The 22,090-nt window shown below is 30.1% G+C and overlaps 3 protein-coding genes across 4 annotated transcripts; 2 read left to right on the forward strand and 1 right to left on the reverse strand.

Annotated features, from left to right (window-relative positions):
- The first annotated feature begins 99 nt into the window (after nt 1–99).
- On the forward strand, nt 100–8,988 carry Grip75 (gamma-tubulin complex component 4). Its single transcript, XM_068763948.1, has 12 exons — nt 100–205; nt 279–411; nt 694–988; nt 1,532–1,712; nt 2,753–2,958; nt 3,122–3,248; nt 3,660–3,816; nt 4,651–4,791; nt 4,944–5,118; nt 5,784–5,985; nt 6,559–6,725; nt 7,571–8,988. The coding sequence occupies exons 1-12, from the start codon at nt 146–148 to the stop codon at nt 7,728–7,730; spliced, it is 2,004 nt and encodes a 667-aa protein (XP_068620049.1). The 5' UTR covers nt 100–145; the 3' UTR covers nt 7,731–8,988.
- Nucleotides 8,554–11,338, reverse strand: Art8 (Arginine methyltransferase 8). The gene is made up of 6 exons (XM_068763949.1): nt 11,209–11,338; nt 10,891–11,127; nt 10,602–10,789; nt 9,673–9,884; nt 9,163–9,388; nt 8,554–8,823 (listed from the first exon to the last, which is right to left on the reverse strand). The coding sequence occupies exons 1-6, from the start codon at nt 11,251–11,253 to the stop codon at nt 8,634–8,636; spliced, it is 1,098 nt and encodes a 365-aa protein (XP_068620050.1). The 5' UTR covers nt 11,254–11,338; the 3' UTR covers nt 8,554–8,633.
- A 374-nt stretch (nt 11,339–11,712) lies between these two features.
- Nucleotides 11,713–21,550, forward strand: Mad1 (Mitotic arrest-deficient 1). Of its 2 annotated transcripts, none has more exons than XM_068764023.1 (14): nt 11,713–11,941; nt 12,018–12,181; nt 12,443–12,631; nt 13,305–13,463; nt 13,761–13,955; nt 14,530–14,712; nt 14,876–15,049; nt 15,361–15,503; nt 16,852–17,015; nt 17,821–17,960; nt 18,998–19,075; nt 19,196–19,302; nt 19,413–19,511; nt 20,596–21,550. In XM_068764023.1, the coding sequence occupies exons 1-14, from the start codon at nt 11,800–11,802 to the stop codon at nt 20,804–20,806; spliced, it is 2,148 nt and encodes a 715-aa protein (XP_068620124.1). In that variant the 5' UTR covers nt 11,713–11,799; the 3' UTR covers nt 20,807–21,550. The 2 variants fall into 2 exon arrangements, with proteins under 2 accessions (XP_068620124.1, XP_068620125.1); XM_068764024.1 differs by having other exon boundaries at nt 12,033–12,181.
- Nucleotides 21,551–22,090: the final 540 nt, after the last annotated feature.

A 22,090-nucleotide genomic window follows, 5' to 3' on the forward strand; every position in this document is an offset into this window, starting at 1 on the left:
TTGTAGTATGAACGTTTTATATTTTAACCAAGTAGGTAACTAGAATTTTGTAACAGTAGTGACAGTTGACGTCAACGTATATTTTATATACTTAGAGACCATTCAAAATATTATAGCAAAATATAAATTAAATGTTTATATCAAAATGATACATGATGCGCTATTAGTATTATGGGGTTGTTCATGTGAAACTGACTCTTCTCCGGTAAGTTTTTCTATAGTATTGTGAAATTGTGTAAAATTTTTGGAATATAATCTAGATTACATTTTAATTTTAGCCGGATCCAATGTTATATGCAAGTCCAGGAGATAGAGAAATTTATAACAGAATATGTTCCATTGCTAAAAACCACTATAAGATTCAAAACTTTGTTGAAGTAACATCTTTTAATTCTAGAAAACTGCTAACAGGTCGTACACATTATATAAATATTGTTACCCATTTTTATTAAATCATTGCAAATGCCATTTCGTAAAAGAAAATAAGTTTGTTTATTAATAAATTTGTAAAAATTCAAATTGTCATTAAAAATATAAAAATGTTTTCAACTGAAATTATTAAAATAATTTATTCAGTGTGCCTCAGCATGACATTCTCAACTATTCTTTAATTGAATTACTACTTACACTAAAAATTAAAAACATGTTTATATTTAAAAGTCAACAATCTGTAATTTCATCTTTATTTTACAGCATCAAATGTTAGAACATATGGATTGTACGGACAAGCCTTGAGTGAGGGTATAACAGAAGTTTTACAATCTTACAAGAAAACCTTAGTAAAGGTTGAGGCATTAGTTATTGGAAATAAGGACTACACATTATCATTTGTGTACAGCTATGTTGAAAAGTTTCAAGGACTTTTTAACACAATTTATAGAATTATTGCCACTATAAAAGAAAGGAGACTAAATGGTTGTCAGATTTTGAGCCTTATACATCAACATATATTGAATGGAAGTGAAATGGTGCACAATGCAATTTTAGAGTAAGATACTTTTTTATAACATTAAAGTTGATAGGTATATTGCATCATTGATAGATGCTTAGACACTGCAATCAAATAACACCTACCACTTCAATGGTATCACAGTTAAACACTAAAAACAATTTATAGTTTAAAAAATTTAAAAAGAAATTGGTAGATTACTATTCTCTCTCTCATTCACTTCATCTTTATTTAATGTGTTTGTTTTTATCTCATAGAATAGTTCTTAAGTAATATTTCATAAAACTAGTTAATGTAGAATATATACAGGTTGATTGGTTATAATGTGATCTCCCTGAAATACATTTTTTCCATTGGAATGGCAGGCCAATATCTACTAGTAGTACAAAGACTGCAGGGTCAGATTATAAACAACAATACTTTTTAATCAGAATTTTGAAAATGCTCTCTCTTACTATATAATCATTATGTTATTAATTATCTCTGAAACCATTTTTTTTAGTATAGCAATACATTTATCGCCTTTAGAGATTTTACGTGTGTGACAAATCACCCTGTAAATAAAAAAAAACCTAATTTCAGTATATTTTCCTGTGTCAATAATGTTTTTATAAATCAACTATGTACTTGGCTGCTTTATGGAGAATTGAGAGACCCATATGGGGAATTCTTTATTTACCGCAACAAGAAAGATGAAATATCTGACACAGTGCTCTCCTCCCCTTCTACATCAACTACCTGTGATAAGTCACTTGTGACAACAGTGAGTACATTATTACATTCCTTATTTTATTAACTATTTGAATGCTGTAGCCTTTTCTGTGAAAAAGTACTTAGTAATTTTTTTACCAAAAATTATTAGTGATACATGCCATTACTACATTATAATCACTGCAATCACTAGGAACTCATAGTTTCATATTACCAATAATTTAATAAAACAATAATCGGCGGATATATAGAGTACTATGGAATGTGCTACCCTAACACAACCCATAGCTACCTTAGCAAAATCCATAGTGCTTGTAAAAAATGAGCTAATTATTTTTTAGATGACTGTTGCGTAAAAAATTCTCTTACTCTTATAGATGAAATGATCATCATTTAAAAAGTTAGTGTTAAAACATTATCTCCTCTCTTTATAATATATCTTTTTTACCATGCCACATGCCATTGTTTGCAATTAAGTGAAATAAATAAAAAGTGATATGAATATAACTGCTCTCAATAGATGCGAAAATTATACTAAATCTGTTTGTCAATATAATTTTCCGTTGCAACATTCTCGGTAGAAATAAGAGAAGCACTATTGCACTGCAACAAATTCTCTGTTTATGATATGTGTAGCTCGACGACGCTCAAGTTCACCCAGAGAGCAATTGAGAGGGCATAGCTCGAAACTTTGCAGCGAGATTGAATTGCAAAGGAGATGATAAGATCCGCAGGAGAACTAGTCACCGATGTAGCTCAAAGAATTGCTCGCTTAAAGTGACAATGGGAGTGACGAAGTGAGTGGCGACCTGTGTAGATGCGGCATGGGCATTGGTCTCCTTGGGGGTAGTCCTATGCTTTGCAATGGACGTTTATTGGTTTTCATGATGATGAAGCACGACAGCGCCTTTTTGAACCTAAATGTAACCATTAATTCTCGTTAATGGGATCGATAAAATTCTTGAATATCGGAACTTAAATGTTAACATTTACTTTAAGAAATATTTCCATACTTTTCTCATCATATCCATGATATACTACAATAAAGACACAAGTATCTGCTTAATGTTTTTAAACCAGCCTTTTTTTCAGTTACAACAAACGTCACTTGATTGTGGTTATAATCTTAACCCAAATATGATACCGTACTTTATGCCATTATCACTTGCGCAGGAAATATTATTTATTGGCAAGACTGTTATACTTTTTGGTTTTGATCCTAGGAAGGTAAAGAAAAGTAGTTTTACACTTAACAGACCATTAATGCCCTTATACAACTTGGATACTGATACCAGAAGGTGTGTTCTTATTATTTTATATCCTTATATTGTTATAATGTGAAGAAAAAAAACAGTAAAATTTCGACCACAACTTTATAAAAGATGTTTAAAAAAATTGTGATAAATAATCTAATTTAAATTTATTGTAAACTATTATGACGGTAAACATTTTTATTCAAAGGTTTACTATCTGGGAAGAAAAAGAGTCTGTGTTTCATGAGAAAATACAAAAACTTAAAGATCCAGAAGTTTTTGAAGTTGGAAATCTGAGGAGTGTCATAAGAGACATAAAAGTTTGTGTTACTAAGGTAAATCATCTGTTTTCTGATTTTTATTTAATGGATTTTATTAGGAATATAATATATTAGCTTTTCTTGGTTCATTTCACCTGACATAATAAATGATTTATTAATATTGGTTTTCCATTTAGTTTAATTTATTCTTTCTGATAGTGGCCAATTAATGCTTTTTACTATTTGGTTACCATTGATCTACCTATACTATAGAAAATCTTTTAGTCTAAAGCAACACTTATCAATGTGCGACTTTAGACTCATCAAAATTTTTAAAGTCATATAACAGCAATATTTAGTGGTTAGGGAATGTCGGTGTCAATGTGTAAACAAAATATAGTACCTTTGCATGTTGAGAGGTCATCTCTCTCAGCCGCAACCATTTTGGCAGTATAATTTGTTATATAAGAGCTTTCATTTCCCCAGCACTTATGGACAGTGGCTGTAGAGGAGGCTCAATTATTTCATGAATTGCGACTAATGAAAGATTTTTATCTCCTGGGACGTGGCGAATTGTTTCTCGAACTATTACGTCTTACGGCACATATGTTGGACAAGCCAACCACAAGAACTTCAACAAGAGGTTAGTTTGGAGTTCACCGTCATCACGTCTGGCGATAAACGCGCACAGCAAGGCATAGGCCTCAATGACGCCATGACTCGTCTTGCAGACGACTTGCCCGCGTTTATTCCAGATGTAGTAGAATGTTTTTTTTACTATGTGTAGCTTTCGTCTTATTTTTTCATTTGTTGTTAGCACGCAGTATCAAATTGTCGTTTTTTACTTGATTTTGATACAAAATATTCATTTGATTTTCTTTAAAAATTAACTGCAATTAATAACCAACAAGTTCAATAGTAAACTGGTTAATAAAAGATTAAAACAAGGCAGCAATTTAAATTCGTTATTATATCAATTTTGTTTAGTTTTAAAGAATATGTAAATGCCATATTATATTGTCTAAACGTGTAATATTAATCAACATTTAAAAATTATTATTTTCAACAAATCATTTGTTAACTTTGCAGTTATTGCAATAATTTATGATACTATAAGATACTTCCAAGGGCCAGTAGGTCTTGAGGTATTAATAACACGAAGTCTGTACACGAAGTAGAAGTGTGTATATTCATCCTATTGTCCATTGTTTCAATAAAATAAATGCTGCTAGCCCTTAGGCTTTTACAACTTCGTCGGATGTGAGTTTACGAAGCGGACGGGTCTGTGAACTATACGTTATTCATTCGAGTTTCGCCCTTATTTATATCGACCTAAATGAACAATTATATTTTTGTGGAATTTTCGATGCATCGCTAAAGATGACGTAATGATGCCCCTTCAATAAATAACATTGAATTTTATTCCTATTATACTAATATAACAAATATAACAAAAATATTAAAATACGATTTCAAGATATGAACCACGCGTTCCAATTGGCCGCTAGAGCAGTGTTCCTAAGCAACAACGTGGATATCGAGAAGTTTACTTTTGAACTACCATATGTGAAACCGAATGTATCAACTAACTCTTCTCTCGAAGAGGACAGCAGTACTGGTAAGATTTACATGTTTATTTTATGATTTAGTTTGTATATATATATATTTTTTAAATTACTGTAGAAAGTTAAAACACGCTTTGCTATTGGCACCTTATTTTTTTCTTAACGATATTTAGGTATGAATTGTAACAGTCACGTGATTTGTCAGTTGGGGATGGCTGGTCCACAATAATCTTGAAGTACAACTTTAAATGGCCGTTGCATCTTTTGTTCGCTCCTGAAGTACTTGCTCGGTATAACGACATGTTTAGACTCCTGTTAAGAATAAAAAAAACTCAGCATGACTTGCACGCCTTGTGGAAAACGTACAAGCAGTCAAGGCGGTGAGTATAATATTAGTTTAAATTCTTTTTTGGAAATTTTGAATATCATGTTAGTCATAGAAATCATATTAATTCTTTAAACACATTTTAAAATAATAAATTTTAATGTTTTATAATAGAATACGTAATTATAAAGCATTTAATGAATCTGAATGCAAACTGAATGATATTAAACACATTTAAGGAGTGACAGAACACAACACATTAAATTGTCACCGTTAATTCCTGTAGTGAATAGCCTCTGAAGTTGAAAGTTTGTAGCAAATGATGTTTCTGTGCTCCAAAATATTAATAAATAGAATCGGAACATAATATACATTTTTATATATTTTTTGCACGCTGCTACTTTTTTAAAACATGATAATAATGATACATAAAGCTTGGTACTTATCATGATATTTTTGACAGATCTGTTCAGACATGATATTTCCATTTTTTACAAAGAACATATACACAACATGACAAATAAACACACTTGATGAGCTTTTACAATTATCTATTTATTAAAATGTATACATAAATGTGATTAAACAAGGTATTGTATATGTATTTAAACAACAAAGGTAAATTAGTTGCCAGATTTTAGCCTTTTGAAAAAGTTAGACATCATACATATGTTTTGTTCTGTCATTCCATATTTTGATTCATGTTTTACAATTTTCTAGGTTCGCAACCTGTCAACTACATAACAAGCTTATGTTCCTTATGGATAATCTACAACATTACTTACAAGCTGACGTCCTGGAGACGAACTTCTCTCGTCTTATGGAAGCTGTGAATAAAACTAATGATTTCGAGGAATTGAAAAAAGCTCATGCAACATTTCTTGCCGATATACTCAGCCAATCGTTTTTGACTGTTACTACTGTGAGTGCAGCCTTTATTTAAACGCGTTTTAAAAATTAACATTTAGTAGCCTACATACAGTTGATCTGAAGTAAGCCGTGCTTCGATAATCTTTTTTATATGTTGGTTATCAAACATCATAATTACTTACCTTTTACACCATTTCTCATGTACATTAATGTAACATTACTGTTTTTCATCACATATGTTGTGACTAAATGTTATATTGGATCAATCTTTGGTCATCACTCATGATCCTTAGGTATTTTCGTTTTGACAACTATATACTACTCTTATTATACAGGGTGATTGGTCGTAACTATTAAAGCGTTAAAGAACTGATGTATAGCTCATTTTAACATTTCAGAGTGATCACTTTATACAGGTTGATTGGAAATAGGTGTAAAAACTAAAGATTGTTGACTAATGAAGAATGATTAATGAAAAAGAATGTTCACTCCTTTGATTTTTTTATGTTTATAACCAGTAATGTTATAAATCTTAATTCAAATTTTTTTTTTAAAAACATTGAACAACATAATTAATTTGTAAAAAAAAAATGTTTTGAAGATTAAATATTAGTTTTGTTTGCAGCCATCAGAAAACGAGTCTGCTGGTGATGCAATAGACTCAACAATAAATAACCCAGTATTTATTAATATCATGGAACTGTTAAAGTTATGTGATTCATTCTGCAGCATGAGTGAGTTTGCTTCCGACATAGATGAAGAGGATTATTACATAAGAGGCTATTCTGAGAGGTATGGTTGAAGTTTTTTTAATATATTCTTAATTTCCCTTGTAAAGATACTTAATTGATAAATGGATAATTATTTTGGGATTAAATCATAATCCTCATTAAAAAGTCCTTAACGAGTCATATATATACTATGGATATGACAGTTTGTTGGTGTTGTTTTTAAATGTACGTAACGTACATACCCGTTGGTCCTAAAGTCACAGTAAACTTAAATTTAATTTTTGTGCCGTATTTTTTGTGCGTTTTATTGTTATGAAATTATGAATATAATAACCTAGTGCAAGGTAGTAAAATTAGATTTTGAACGAGATAACCATAAGAATGTTCACATTGTCGAATTATGAATGAGTTGTATTTGGTTTGACAGGATCGTGCAGGCTGGCAAACTTGCGGCTCGTGAACCACATACTTTTTCAAACATTATTTCTTGCTCTCGATAATTGAACCCGAGTTCCCTTTTCATTTTTGTGTTATGATATTTAAAATAATGTTTTCGTGAAATCTAAAGATAGATCAGTATTAACTAATTAGCATCTGTAAGAATTATGGCTATCATCATAAAAACAAATGTGTTTAATTTTTAATATTTAAATTCAATATGCATATTCCGATTCTATGTTTTTCTATAATACAATTTATGCAGAGTCTATCTTTTTTGCATACCTTTTAAATACCTATTTGATTGCAGCTCGCGGAAAATGATGATTTTTGTAAAATAGAACTGTCAAGGAGCTTTGGGTCATGGTTTACTGAATACTGTTATATTCCATACAAGCGGGCTAAATGCCGACTTTACAATTTAAATTACCAGAGAAAAAAATATATTATGATTATATCCTTTCGCAGGTTCAATAAGTTGTTGAAACAGTTGATGCAATTGTTGGTATCACTCCGTGGTCTTGCTTGCGGTGCTTTCCTGGCGAGACTTCTTATGAGACTTGATTACAACCGTTGGCTGAGTGCTGAAGCAGAATTCACACGATCGTTCACCAATATGTGGCGATGACAAGGACCCTAAACATAAATTAACACCACTGTCATCATGTCTTCTCCCAAAGATCGCAAAATGACCAGGCTTGCGCTGCCTGGCTTACACCAACGTATGGTGGACTAATATTTATTTAAAAAATTAGGTGTTAAACCCAGTCAAAATCTCTAATTTCTTACATTATGTAAAGATAGGTCAAAATGAACAGTAAAGTCTTCAAAGTTCATGCAAATGCTACTCATGTTTCAGAGAAACTCAATGCTATACAATAATTAAATGTACCTATACAAGTTTATTAATTCAGGGATGATGACACAAGAACCAAAATTGAACTAATCATTATTAACATTGGAGCTTTTAACAGGGCTTTTTTATATCAACTACTCTCCTACATAAGGTTATAATAGATGAAGAAACTCTGCAACAAAACTTTTTTTAAAAAAGTTTAAGAATACCGATGAATGGACATACTCTCTGTTACATATAGTCTAAATGAAAACAAAATAATCAAAGGACATCTATTGCATTGCCAAGGATTCATGTCACTTAATAAAATATTTGTCAAATAATGTCCTTTTTCCGTCAATTTATTTTAAACATGTATTTTTAATTTTAATAGTAGACCAATAATGTTTAGAGGAATTTTTTGAAAATTCTGATTCCCTTTATTACAAATTCATTTGTAGAAATTTTATGTCGAAATTTTTGTATAGCCCATTTTTACAGTGGCCACACACACTATGTAAATCTCCGTTTTTAAAATTAGTAATTCTGATGCACTTGCTTATTTAAAGAGTGTGTACAACATTTATAATAGGTTGTTGAAATTGGTTCTATAAAAGTATTATAAAAAATAATGCACTGTAACAGGTATCAAATATTTAAATAAAAATTAAACTTATAGATAACTTTGTTATACATTTAATTTTCAAGTATGTCTTCCTCTTCTAAAATATTATTGGAGTCTTCTTTATTTTTCACAAATGCAACCGTTTCTTCTGTATGTTGTAACATAACCGCTTTAATTAAAATACATTTGGTCATATCACATGAACAAGGAATAGGATGATCTATAGTATCAGGATCCAACAAAGTCAACTGAAGATTGTATCTGAAAAAATATCATTTTATACTGAAACAAATGTTTAGTATCTCACAACTAAATTATTTTTGTTTTTGTAGAGCTGTTTATTTACGTACACATTCACAAATTACTATTTTTAATTGACTCTTTATTAATAAGTCGGATATAAAATATCTAATGTATTAGTTATATTTGTGTATAAATCTGAGTGAAAACAAAAATTCGTAATAAATGCATAATGCATATAATTTATTGACGAAATTTTATCTGGCCTTCAAAATTTGCTGCCCTAGCCTGGGCCAATAAGACTAGTATTTTAATTTTATGCAATTAAAAAAACAATTATAATAAAATCTGATAAATCACCTTCTCTTGTTGATTTGATCTCTGGCCATATCTAACTGAAATGCTAAAGGTTCGCCATAATCAACTTCTTGTTCATTAGGCAATAATATAACAGTTTGTTTCCAATGAGTGACAGGACTATGAGGGCTAGTACTTAACACAATTGGTTCACAGTCTTTAGTAAGTTCTGGAAAGTTACAATCGAACCATACACATAATCCTTGATATCTTCCTTTTTTATTAACACCTGTTGAAAATATCGGTTTATTATTCAAATTATAACTTGCAGGGACAAGACAGTTAACATTTGATTCTAGATTTGAAATTAACTATGTTATATATATATATATATATATATATGGATGGATTTCTAGGGAATTTTCCATTTTCATCTAAGGAATTATCAAAAACCTTAATTCTTGGCTTCTTAAGCATAGAAGCAAGAAACACTAGAGTCCCACCTAACAAGGAACCACCTACAAAGGAAATTAAGGATACTGTTACAAATTCAAATAACAAAAAAGCACTTACCTTCAACATGTTGTATGCTAAAAGATTCCAAGTCTGATATTTTGTCTTCTTTTAAATTAATCCAGCATAATGCAACTTCACTTCCTAATAAATCTTCTGGTTGTATTTGCATTATTTCAGGCATGCTACTTTTCCCTTTTCTTAAGAGATTACCAAATGTGGACATTGTGACCCCTTTAAAGTTATTCCATCGTTGATATAAACTCGGAACACTTAAAACCAATTTAAAAAATTTTAAAATTAAATGTTTAAACTTATTTTTCTTTTCAAAACTGTAAACTTAGTGTCACAGTGAATGGCATACTTAGTAATGAACTAAATTAAAGTACTTATTTATCTAAATACATCTGTGAGAGTTTTCAGTCTACATACTAACAAACCTTGTAGGCTTAGAGATTTGAAATGTGCTAGGGATATTTAGATTTTAGATTTATTTAGATGCAAATTTTATGAAATTCCACCCGCAATAGCGTTGAGGGGTATTTATTTAAAAATACAAATTTTCAAAGTTTTACTATTAGGCCTTTTTTTGACACACTAAAAATGTTGTCAAATATTATTAAGAATGGATTTTGTGAAATTGCAAAAACCCAGTATGGGTTATGCATAGCAGGTGAGGGACAGCTAGTTATATAGACAAAACCTATAATCAAAACTATCTTTAAAACTACCACATTATCAAAGAAAAGCAGATCAAAAATTACCACCATAAACAACAAATTTGTAGTTAAATTGTAATTTCTCCCTCTCTCCATGTTGCATTAACAAACAAAATATATTTTTATTATAAAACCAATTAACAAATGCATGTGATATATTGGTTGGATTAGATTTGGAAATTGAATGTCTGGAGCAACAACCATGAGACAATGAAGAGAAGTAGTGGTAAGCATGCAATGACTTAATAAATATAATATGTCTAAACTTGCCTACATGGGGCAACATAAATGGTAGCACTCTCTGGAAATATTAGTCCATCTTCTTTAAGAAATTTGTCTCGGGCAAGTAGCACTGAGTCAAGCATTCCTTCATGAAGAAGGTAAAATCCCATCCATTCCGATACAATTACATCTACTTTCTCCGTTAAAACTATATCTTCAACTTTATCCTGAATAACCTGTTATGAAAAGGATAACATAAATAAAAGGCGCCATTTCATTTCTTACAAAAAGATAAGTATAGTTTATACTGATACAATAAAAATAGTAACTTTGTCACCTCTACAACTTCTTCGAAGTTGTTCTCTTTAATAATATCCTTAGCAATATTTGCAATATTACTGGCTTCAACAGCAAATACTTTCTTGGCGCCAGCTTGTGCACAAAATATAGATAAGATACCCGTGCCGCATCCAACATCTAAAACTACCTTGTTATTAAAATATTCTTTATTCTCAAATATAGCTTTTTTATAAGTTTCTACTCGTGCCTCATCTTCAAGCATAAGTCTGTGAACCTTAACATATTTATATGTATACAATGCTTATTAGTAAATAATTTAACAGAAATGCTATTAACTGATACAAAAATATGATACCTCCAAGTCTTCGTAACTTGTAAAATAGTCTTCACTGAGGTCCATTTTTTAATTACAGGTTTATGCGAGATTTATTTTATTTTACCATTTAGCATAACCTAGTTTTCAGTTTTGATGTATGTCAAAATAGTGTGACCAAACACAGGGAAATGTATATATACGGAAATATTATTTGCAGGAAATACAAGTTCTACAAAATTTATTTCTGTTTTGGCATATATTAACTTATCGTCTTGTAGTAACTGATAACCAATCATTTTTCAAACGAAGAGCGAACCTTACTTTTTTACGAATTCTATAGAAATACAACTTTTAATTTAAATTGCTTTTGTCATTAATGAGCAAGAAAAAAAAAGAAAATGGTCAACTCGGAACATAAATTGTATATACAATTATTATGTTATCTATGTGAAAACTATATTACTTGTCTGTCATTGGTAATTTAAAAAAAACAACTTAGAGTTTGCAGTCAAATTTTATTTTTGCTATGTTATCTGTGTAGAAACCGTATTATCTATGTGGTTAACGTCAGTGTAATTCACATCTTATTTGTTTTGAATGTAAACGTTTATATTAGTATAAAATAAAATAATGGCTAAAGAAGGTGATATGTCCTTGTTCAATGATGTATTGGAGCCATTTAGGAAAGTTATAAATACTGACTCCCCTAAAGACAAATTTTCGGCGTCTACAAAATTTAATTTTTCACACAGTAATCAATCTATAAAAGAAGGTTAATTAAAAAAATTACTATCTTTTCTATATTTGATATGCACATTAATCAAACCATTTAAAATTTTAATGCACAGGTTTACTTAATACAGTACCCACTAAACGAAAATCATCATTCGGATCATCCGAAGTATTGACTCCAGAAAAACGTTCGCGTACAGAATCTGCTAATGCGTCAGCTCCGCCATCTCCATGGGAAGCAAAAAGAATGAAAATTGATTTAATAGCTGCTAAAGCACAGGTACAACTAATACATATTTTACAGTATCCATTACCTCTAAACAATCTGTAAATATTCATAATATGACTTACTAATACATTTATAGTAAAATAATTTAAAGCGTATCTTGTCGCACAAACTAAAGCTTTAAACATAGCTAATTGCTGAACAAGGATGGTAACAAGTATGTATAGAGATAATAAGGTCATTTTCTAAAATAACAATGAAAATTGTAGCTTTCTTACATTTTCTATTGATATATTTTGATTACTACTAATATAGATAACAAAACTGGAATCCCGGGTTAATCACCAACACACAATTCGGAAAGAGATGCAAATACTTTTTGAGGAAGAAAAAGCTTCCCTTATAGATCAACACAAAAGAGATGAGAAAGCTCTAGCAAACATGGAAGAACGACTTCAAGTTATAAGGAGAAGAGAGCAGGATTTAAAAGATGAACTAAGCGAGGTTAGTTGCTTGCTATAAATACCTAAAATGAGACAGACATATCTTTTATATAAAGGTAAATAATACAGGTTTGTAAAGAATGTTAATTGGGTTTATGTACTGATGAAGAATGTTAATTGGGTTTATGTAATTTAGGCATTGTATATGTATAGTCAGTGAAATACTATTTGAATAGAGTATGCCTTGTCTTGTCTCTGTGGGCTGGTTTCTGCAACTAATTGGCATTGCATTCATTTTGCATTGACTTGGATAGATTATTTATATATATGTTTTTAAACTAAACTTTAATATGTTTTATTAATGGTCTCTCAGGCCGTGTTAACTATGTCTGCTTGCCCTGCCAGGTATAGCAGAGCTGCTGGGCATTAAATGGCTTTTTGTCAAACATTAAGTGCCAATTCTCAGCATGTAGATGCAATTCCTTTATTCTAATTATTTTGGGCTGATGCTGCCCACTATTGGTTAATATTTTACATTTAGCCATCTCAAGACAACCATGGGAGGAGAGGGTGGAGATTTGATATTCCCGTATTACTATAGCCAAACACTTTAATTATTGTGATTTGAATAATAATAAGTTTTAAGTGATCTGGTTCTTACATCATTTTACATAAATTACATCAGATTAATAATTTCATTAAAAAAAGTCACACTATAATTGTAATGATTTTAGGCTTTGAAAGAATGTCAGCAGAACAAAGAAAAGTGGGATAAGGACAAGGCAGATTTCCAAAAACAGATAGCAGATTTAAAAGATAAACTACTTGAAGCTAATGTAAGCAGCAAAGATCAGCTGTCAGAGATGAAAAAGGATATGGATGAGCTATTACAGGTTGAAAATTATCATACATATGTATCAAATAGTTATTGTGTTTAAAATTAATTACCAAGTAGTTGTTTATAGAGGCAAAGAGTATTTATTAAGTGTACAGCTTCTTGTTATTTCTTAGAGAAAGTAAAAAGTTTGAAGTAAACATGTATCAAATTGGTATAAATAGCATTCAAAGACATTTATTACCATGTATTGAATGTTTCTATTCATATACATAACTTCTAATCCAATATGTTTTAAATTAATATGATTTCTCATTTTTTTAAATTTAGAACACAAATATTTTTTTATATTAAGGCATTAGAAGCGGCGCAATCAGAGGTTGAGATGTTGAAAAAAGAAGTAGCTAAACAGACCAGTCGTGGGGAACAGTGCACAAATTTAAAAACACAGTTGGAAAAGCAGACATTTGAGCTTCAACAGGCTACCAATAAACTCAAGGAATTAGAATATGAAAGAGATTCATTTAAAGACTGGCAACAACAAGCAAAGGTAATAATTGCAAAACATCTTCATCATAAAATTGAAGTATGGTTTTAGATTTATAATATGTATGGTATATGGCAGGGGTGGCCAAACTGGGGCTCGCGGGTCACATGCAACTCTTTGAACAATTGTTGTTGGATTCTACGATTGATTGTTAACTTATTTCAATATTTAAATTTATACAACCTATGTCAGCTCCTATGAAATGAAAACAAATTACTAGTTTGAAAAATTATTATTATTGCACCATAAAATTAGCAAAATCCAAAAACCAATCATGATTAACTTATCATCATCTTAAGCATTATTATGAGTTTTGTAATATTGACATTTAATCCAATATTCATAATATTTGAAAAAAAAAAAAAACAATTTCGTTTGCGTGTTTTAAACGCGTATTAAATTACTCGAACTATAAAGAAGCTTGACCACCCCTGGTATATGGTATTTGTTAAGATTTGCAGATGTAGTCCAGATAACTAATGTGTATAGGCTTTAAAACTTGAAATTCCACTTGTTATTCTCCACTATACTTTAACCATTACATGTAATCCTTAATTCTAAAGTTACTTGTTTATAGACTGCTCAAAAACGACTAAGTAATATGGCGGAATTAGAAAAAGAGGTCACAAGGTTAAGAGCTACAGAAAGGACACTTCGGGATGCAGTTTGTAATAAATTACTATTAGAAGAGCAGGTGCATTTGCTTACATCGCGAGTAGAGGCCCTGCAGCCAGTTCAACAAGAATTGCATGAAGCTAAGGTAGTTTAATAAAAATTACTTTTTTTCCAATTTAGTGACAAGCATATATTTTCTGAAGAATTTGCTACAAATTTGTTTATTAAAAAGAATAAATAAAGCATCTAAAAATAAAGGAAGCTTAAAATACTTCAAAATTTGTTGTTATTATATTATTGAACTTTAGGTAAAAATGGCAGCACTTGAGTTAACATTGGAAGAATGGAAGAATGCAGCACGAGCTCATGGCGTGGAAACAGCCAAGGCTCTCACCTCTGCTCTTGATTCAGCATTAAGTAATCAGCTTATGGCTGTGGCAGGCTGTTCCGAAGCTCAGTCACAAACAGCCCAGCTTACTGAGGTAAAACCAAGTTTTATATTTTGTTTGATGGTATTGTTAAATGGTATGATATGATATCTTTATTTTGATAATGGTCCAATTGAAGAGTGACAGGACTTAACCTAATAATACCATGATTTACAAGGGGTCAAAAACTGCCAACTATTTTCCTTTGTGCAATTAAAAAAAAATATGGATTATAATGAACAGATAACTTATTAAGCATATTTTTTATTTGAAGTTACATTGTATTCATTCTTACTTAAAAAATGTAAATATGTTACCACTACCACTGCTCTGTACCTCTGTATATAATTTTGTCTATTTAAAAGGAAGTAGCAACGATTAAGTTTGAACGTGACAAGGCTACTGCAAAATTGAATGATCTTCTGACTGTTCGCAAAAATCAAGAGAGTCTCATACATCGGCTGCAGAAGCGGTTGCTTCTTGTTACCAGGGAGCGAGATAGTTACAGGTAAACATTTTTTTACATTGATCTTTCTTTTGTACGTGTAACTATGATAAGAATTAATAAAGGGGATGGTTGGAAAAATTCATTTTAATTTTATTTAAGGGGATGGTTGGTAAATTTCATTTTAATTTTATTTAAACGGGGAGTACTGTTTAAAACCTCTGAATGTATTATGGATACATTTTGGACATAGGATTCTATCCATTATAGCATGTATTAATAATTATCTCCATACATAAACATATCTAGAGAAGTGCAAAAAAATGTAGAGTTACATAATATATTATTATATTTTTGGTAATTCTACGCTATATAATGTTATGTTCCATATTTCATTTGGCCACATACCAGTGTTATGTAATGAAAAATTCGAATATAATTTTATTTACGACTCTTTATTTACTTTCCGTTAATTTTTTGTTGCACATTGCACAAATATTATTATTTTGATTTGACATTAAATTGTTGTTACTTTGTGAAAGTAACTTTATTTTATAAATTAAAGTGATAACATCGGATCTAAGCATTGCTGAGTTTCTTAATATACAACAATAAAGAAAATGGAACTTACGATGAAGTTGCTTCAATATTTATACCTAAGTCTGTGATTTTTCTTGACTATTATTATCTAGTTCTAGGGTTAAACAAAGGAGCAGTAGATTTATAGTAAAAAGTGTTTAAAAAAAACTTCGTATTTTTTAAACAAAAATTATTACTAAATTATAATTTTGAGCTGCCACTGAAGCTATAGGTGTTTGACTAGTGGCTAAAGAATTGGTAGTATACATAAGGTCGCTAGTACAGAGACGTACATGGCGGCTTTTTATTTAAAAAAATGTAATGTTAATTTAAAAAAAATATTACATTGCCCGTTTCATGAATTCTTCTAAATATGTTATTATTTCACATTTTCTTAATATTTTGTATTTATCTAATATTTTACAATAATGTCATTTTATGTGAATATGCCGAAATAATATTTAAAAATTAAAATAGAGTGGCTATTTTATACACTGCTTCAATGAGAAATATTAATGTTGATAATTTTACATCTTGAGTCTGGTGTGATATTACTTGGTAACAAAAGGACCAATATTTAGCCACTTCCGCACATGCATGTGCGGAAGTGGCTAAATATTGGGAGGAAAGAACAAACTAGCAGCTAAGGAACAAACCATATAGTACAAGACACAAATCATTAAAACATCAAATATTGGTCCTTCTCTTACTTAGGATGGACTTCCGCGAGGTAACGCCAGATTCTGAATCTGATGATATGATATTACTTGGTTTTGATTGAATGAGGTTGTTATATAGAATAGTTCTTTTTAAAAATTTGATTATTTTATAGACAACAACTGGACTGTTACGAGAAGGAACTAACAGTGACCCTGTGTGGAGAGAGCGGTACCGGCAGCTCCGCTCTTCTATCAGCTAGAGTAGAACAATTAGAGAAAGCGCTACAAGGATATCGCGACCTTTTATCAACACATGATCAAGAGGGACACGCTAAAGGTAACTTCTTGAATATATGAATCGACAGTTAATAGATCAAAACTATGGAATTTGGTCTATATGTTTAATAAATAAATTACTAGATGTTCATAAAAATAGTGATTTGCCACCATAATAAAATATAAACAATAATTATTATTATTTCCATATTTTATTCACAGCCCGCCTTGTTTACATAGTTACTACTATTATTATTACTAGAGTACTGAAGGAAGATTAAGAAAAAATGGTGCTTTTAATAAAAAGATTAGTTGTTGGTAATACGACCAATGTAACAGCTCTTTTACGATAGTATTTTTAGCTTCTCAGTAATTAAAGTCGTAAACTTTTTGTAAATAATTTTATTAAATTTGTTATGTAAAAATGACTTTGTGTAGAAGTTAAATATGTTGTAGAGAAATATTTATCAAATCGAAGGTTATTATATTTTAGCAATTTTTTTCACAGTTGAAATATATTTGTGTTTTTAAATTCAAATTACCGTCTATTCAAGTAGTCATTTACACGCACTTTTGAATCTTCAATTATTTTTAACACTACGGAAAGGCCAAAAACTCTACAATCGATCTTTTTATACGAGATTTAATAATATTTAATAAACACAACAAATAAACAAAAACACATACTCATTTACATCAATCATGTGAATGAGTAAACTAACTAGGTTCCTCACATTTCGATCGCCTAATAACTCTTGAATGCTATCGTAAAATTGTTTAAAATAATGTACTTCTAAGCGAAAGATTTAGATTTTGGGGAAGCAAATCAAATAAATCAATGAGCTAAAGAAAAAACTTGTTATTAGCGATGGAGACTGTCCGCGCGGAAGTTAGCAAATGGCGAGAGGAGGCAGAAACAGCGCGACGCGAGGCGAGCAAGCTGAGGGCCCAGCGCGACCAGCTTCAAGCGCATATAGAAAAGCTTGCGAACACAGCCTCAACCAAGGTAACATCAAGAATAAAATAGAATACATAGTACTTATGTATCGAGTTTCTAGATCCACACGTGGGCCGAAAAGGCTCGGGACTAACACATAGTGCTAATTATTAGCCTGTAATAATTATTGCCTTTTTAGGTTAGGTCTAATCTTGAAATAAAATAATGTAGCAACTAATATATAATTGAGTATTCCAAATTGTATTATTAATATGTATAAATTTTAGCTGTATTTACCCATAAGAGAAAATTGTGTAAGAAAAATTGTAAAAAATTATAAAACGCTCTCGTGCCTCGCAGCTGGGAGAAGAAAGATCCGTATCAAATAGCGGCAACCCTCTCCCAACTGTTTGCGTTTAGTTAAAGCTAAAAATAAATATTGTTAAAAAAAAAAACACTTGCGATACAAATTATAATTAAAAAAAAGCTAATCTTTAAACCTACCTAATCGACAAAGCTTTGCAGCTTTTAAATCAATCCAATCATCCTGTATATAGCGATCAATGTATAATATATTATTAAACTATGTAGTATCTTCTGGCACTACAAAGTCTGCTGATCAGATAGTATCATGGTAGTAACCTGAGTTATGAAAATGTCTTTTTTTAATTAAAGTAATCATTACTATTAATAATAAATTATCATTATGTTATTTAACATTTTTGAAACCATTGATTTTTGGGTACTATGTAACATACAATAATTGACAATCAGTGTTATCCATCCTTCCCTCCCACTTAAAATTTTTTACCTTTATAACCAATCACTCTGTATTATAATTTGGTGATATATAATCTTTTGAATAACAAAATCCTGTACTGCACAGTGTGATAATGCAACAAACACATAATATATTACATATCATAAGAAAAGTTTTCACAGGCGATGTCACGACCAAACTGAAACATTTTTTTGTGTGTATTTGAATACTTACTTTGGTTAAACACTTAAATATACAAGAATTAGTAAAATTAAAAAAAAAAGTTTACAGTAAAAAGAGTCCATAGTAAAAAAATAATTAAAATCAGCTAATTAATAATTAACAGGTACTTCATCTTGCTGATAATCCAGCTGCTGTTGCTCACAAGCAAATGCAAGTGGATATGGAAGCAGCACAAGAGGAGGTAAAGTACCTCAACCACCAACAACCTTTCTTTTTCAATGCTTTTTTGTTTAGTTTTTAAGCCTATTTTTTGCAAATCTTAATTTTGTGCTAGTGTAGTGTATAAGTGTTATGTTCCCAGATTAACAGGCTCAAAGCAGCTTTACGGGATGGTGTAGCGACAGTGTGTCCCGAAGAAATGCAGCAATTACGTCAGCAGCTGGAAAATAGTCGGATAAAGTTGAAGAGGTTTATTATATGTCTATGTGCTCATATGCTTGTTTTTCCAATGGCTTACATTATATTAGGTCTTTATTATTACTCTTACTCTCTATTTTTTATTACTCTCTATATTGCAGAATGAAAGAGGAATTCACGCTGTCAGCCCAGGAATATAGAGATGTTGTCTACATGCTTTTAGGTTATAAAATTGATAGAACAGGTCATAAGAACTATAGGTAATAATATGTTTACTATTATTTTATATCATATGTAAACTAAAGCAAGAAGTGTAAAAATTCAGCTGGAGTCACAGTTTTTTTAATGCCACACAAGGTTCACTTTTTAAAGAAATTACGTTAAAAAATTATTACTTACAAAAGCGTTTAAAAATTGTGTGAAAATGACATGTGACAGACGTATTAAAAAAGGGATATGTTTCACAATTCTTAAAAATATAAGTAAGAATAAAAGAATTCTTAACATGTTCTGAAAAAATGAATAATTATTAAAAAATCTCTAATAAATTAGTGTAAACGAAAACCGTTTATTTTTGATTATAAAAAAAATTAGTATTTGGTAATAATTCAATTCATAAGTATAAATCATAAAAATTCAGATTGAAATTAGAAATATATTTCAATTTTGTAACTATGCACGTTACTTGATAACAAGCGTGCACTTGTATTACAGTCAGATATGCAGATGTCTAGCTTAAATGATGTGTTTGAGGAACTTCCGTGATCGCCGAATTGTATTTTGTTGCTGCATAAATAAGTTTCAATAACAAATATTCTTTAAAAAAATGTATTTAATCTTCTTATCAATGGACCGCGATGTTTCAAAATCGTATAAAACAGACAGTTTTAAAAAATCGTTTGGTGTATTTCAATCAAAATACATAAAGCACTCATCACGTTTTACTTTTTAAGGTTTTAAAGCATTTCGTTGCTTCTGTATTGTAATAAAGTAAAAATGTTTTGTAATGTCATTGTGTGCAAGTTGTATTCTGTTTTTAAATAACTGAATTTTATTTAACTTCATTTTATAGCGTCATCAAATCCTAATCTTTTTTTTTTAATTTTCCGCACAATTTTTTTAAAGTTATTGTTTTGTAATATAAACGTTTGATTGCTTATTTAAATAATCTATATAATCTCACACTGATGTAAAACATGATTCAAATTCAATTCAAATGATCATAGATTTTAAAATATCTGTATATTACATATCCCTTCTAGACATAAAGAATTATGTTTTAATCCTTCATTTGCAGTCTGAAGTTATTTCTTTTTTAAATCTTTATTGATATGATTTTTACAGAATATCAAATATGTATGCGGAGTCGGCAGAAGAATATCTCACATTTACTCTTTGTGATGATGGAATAGAAATGGTGCACACAGACTATTCAAGTTCCTTGGGAGAATTGGTAGAGTTACATTTACATCATCACAGGTCTATACCGGTATTTCTTAGTGCTTTAACCATGGACTTATTCACAAGGACAACAATACAGCAGGAACTTCAGTAGTGCTGATATTTGTGTTAGGGTGTAGTTTATAATTCCTAAAATAGAATTATTTGTAATGTTTATATAGATTAAGATATATAATAAGGTTATTTTTAAATTTTTAATGACTGATCTTTTATTTTGTAATCAATGCATGTTACAATTTAAATACTATTGAGAATTTTTTGTAAATTTTTCTATAGCATTCTTAGCATGGTATATTTTATTGAATAAGTATCTTGATCCTTTAGTTATAACAAGAACTCAGTGTTGTAATAACACTAATTAATAATACATCGTCATTAGAGATTTACAATCTCATCCACAAACGGTCCTAAAAATGTATCCTAAACGGTGTCAGTATAAATATATAGTTTAATGTCTAATATTTACAACTTCTAACAATTATATACACAGATCGATAATTTTCAAAATAAAATATCATCTAATGTTAAAACAAAGGCGAACAAGTAAACAATACGTTAGACAACGATTATTTTACATTTACGAAATCATTTCTAAATAGCTCTAACACTTTCGAAATGGCAATGAATACACAAAGAATACTTCACATAAAATTATTTCTCATTTTACACCTTCGATTACCCTGTCTCGCTAAGCTGTAGTTGCAGTTAAATAAATTAAATCTCACTTTCCACTCCAGACCAAACTAAATATTTATGAGCAAATATAACAATAACGAGAAAATATATTTTAATGACTCAATACAACATTAATATATCATATGTCAGTACATTGTTAACATATTCAAAGCAATGTAAATATAATATAGTAACCCTCTACATTTGTAAATTATTTAAACATTATTAAGTTTTTAACCATGATCGATACGGTATTAGTTTAATCTATTCATTTAAATTTTAACTATACAAGTCAATCTAAAAATCTCTATTTTTAATGCTTTCTATTACAAACTCATAATTATATCGGTAGAATAAAAAAAAATATTACAAAGAAAATAAATAATAAATTACACCCAAGGTGGCATCGACTTCTATATCCAAAGGTCGTTATAGCAAAAATTATTCTACATTATCCAACAAAAAAAAATCTTTTGATACCTTCATGTGGTTCTAATACGTTAGTGTCTCGTACGATATCTTAAGTCTTTTATATAATGTCTATACCATTTGCTTCAACGACATTACTCAAACTATAATAAACTTGGCAACAGGTTGAAAGTCGTATCAAAGAATTTAGAAGTTTAAATATAGGTGGGACAGTGTTCCAAGCCGGTGCCGCAAGCGTCGCAGACGTTCGCGTCCCTCCTGTTCACTAAAGTGC

Source organism: Battus philenor, unplaced genomic scaffold (genome assembly GCF_028537555.1).
Source record: "Battus philenor isolate CCGP_79_NKW_IND1 unplaced genomic scaffold, ilBatPhil1.0.hap1 SCAF_19, whole genome shotgun sequence".
Taxonomy (NCBI): domain Eukaryota; kingdom Metazoa; phylum Arthropoda; class Insecta; order Lepidoptera; family Papilionidae; genus Battus; species Battus philenor.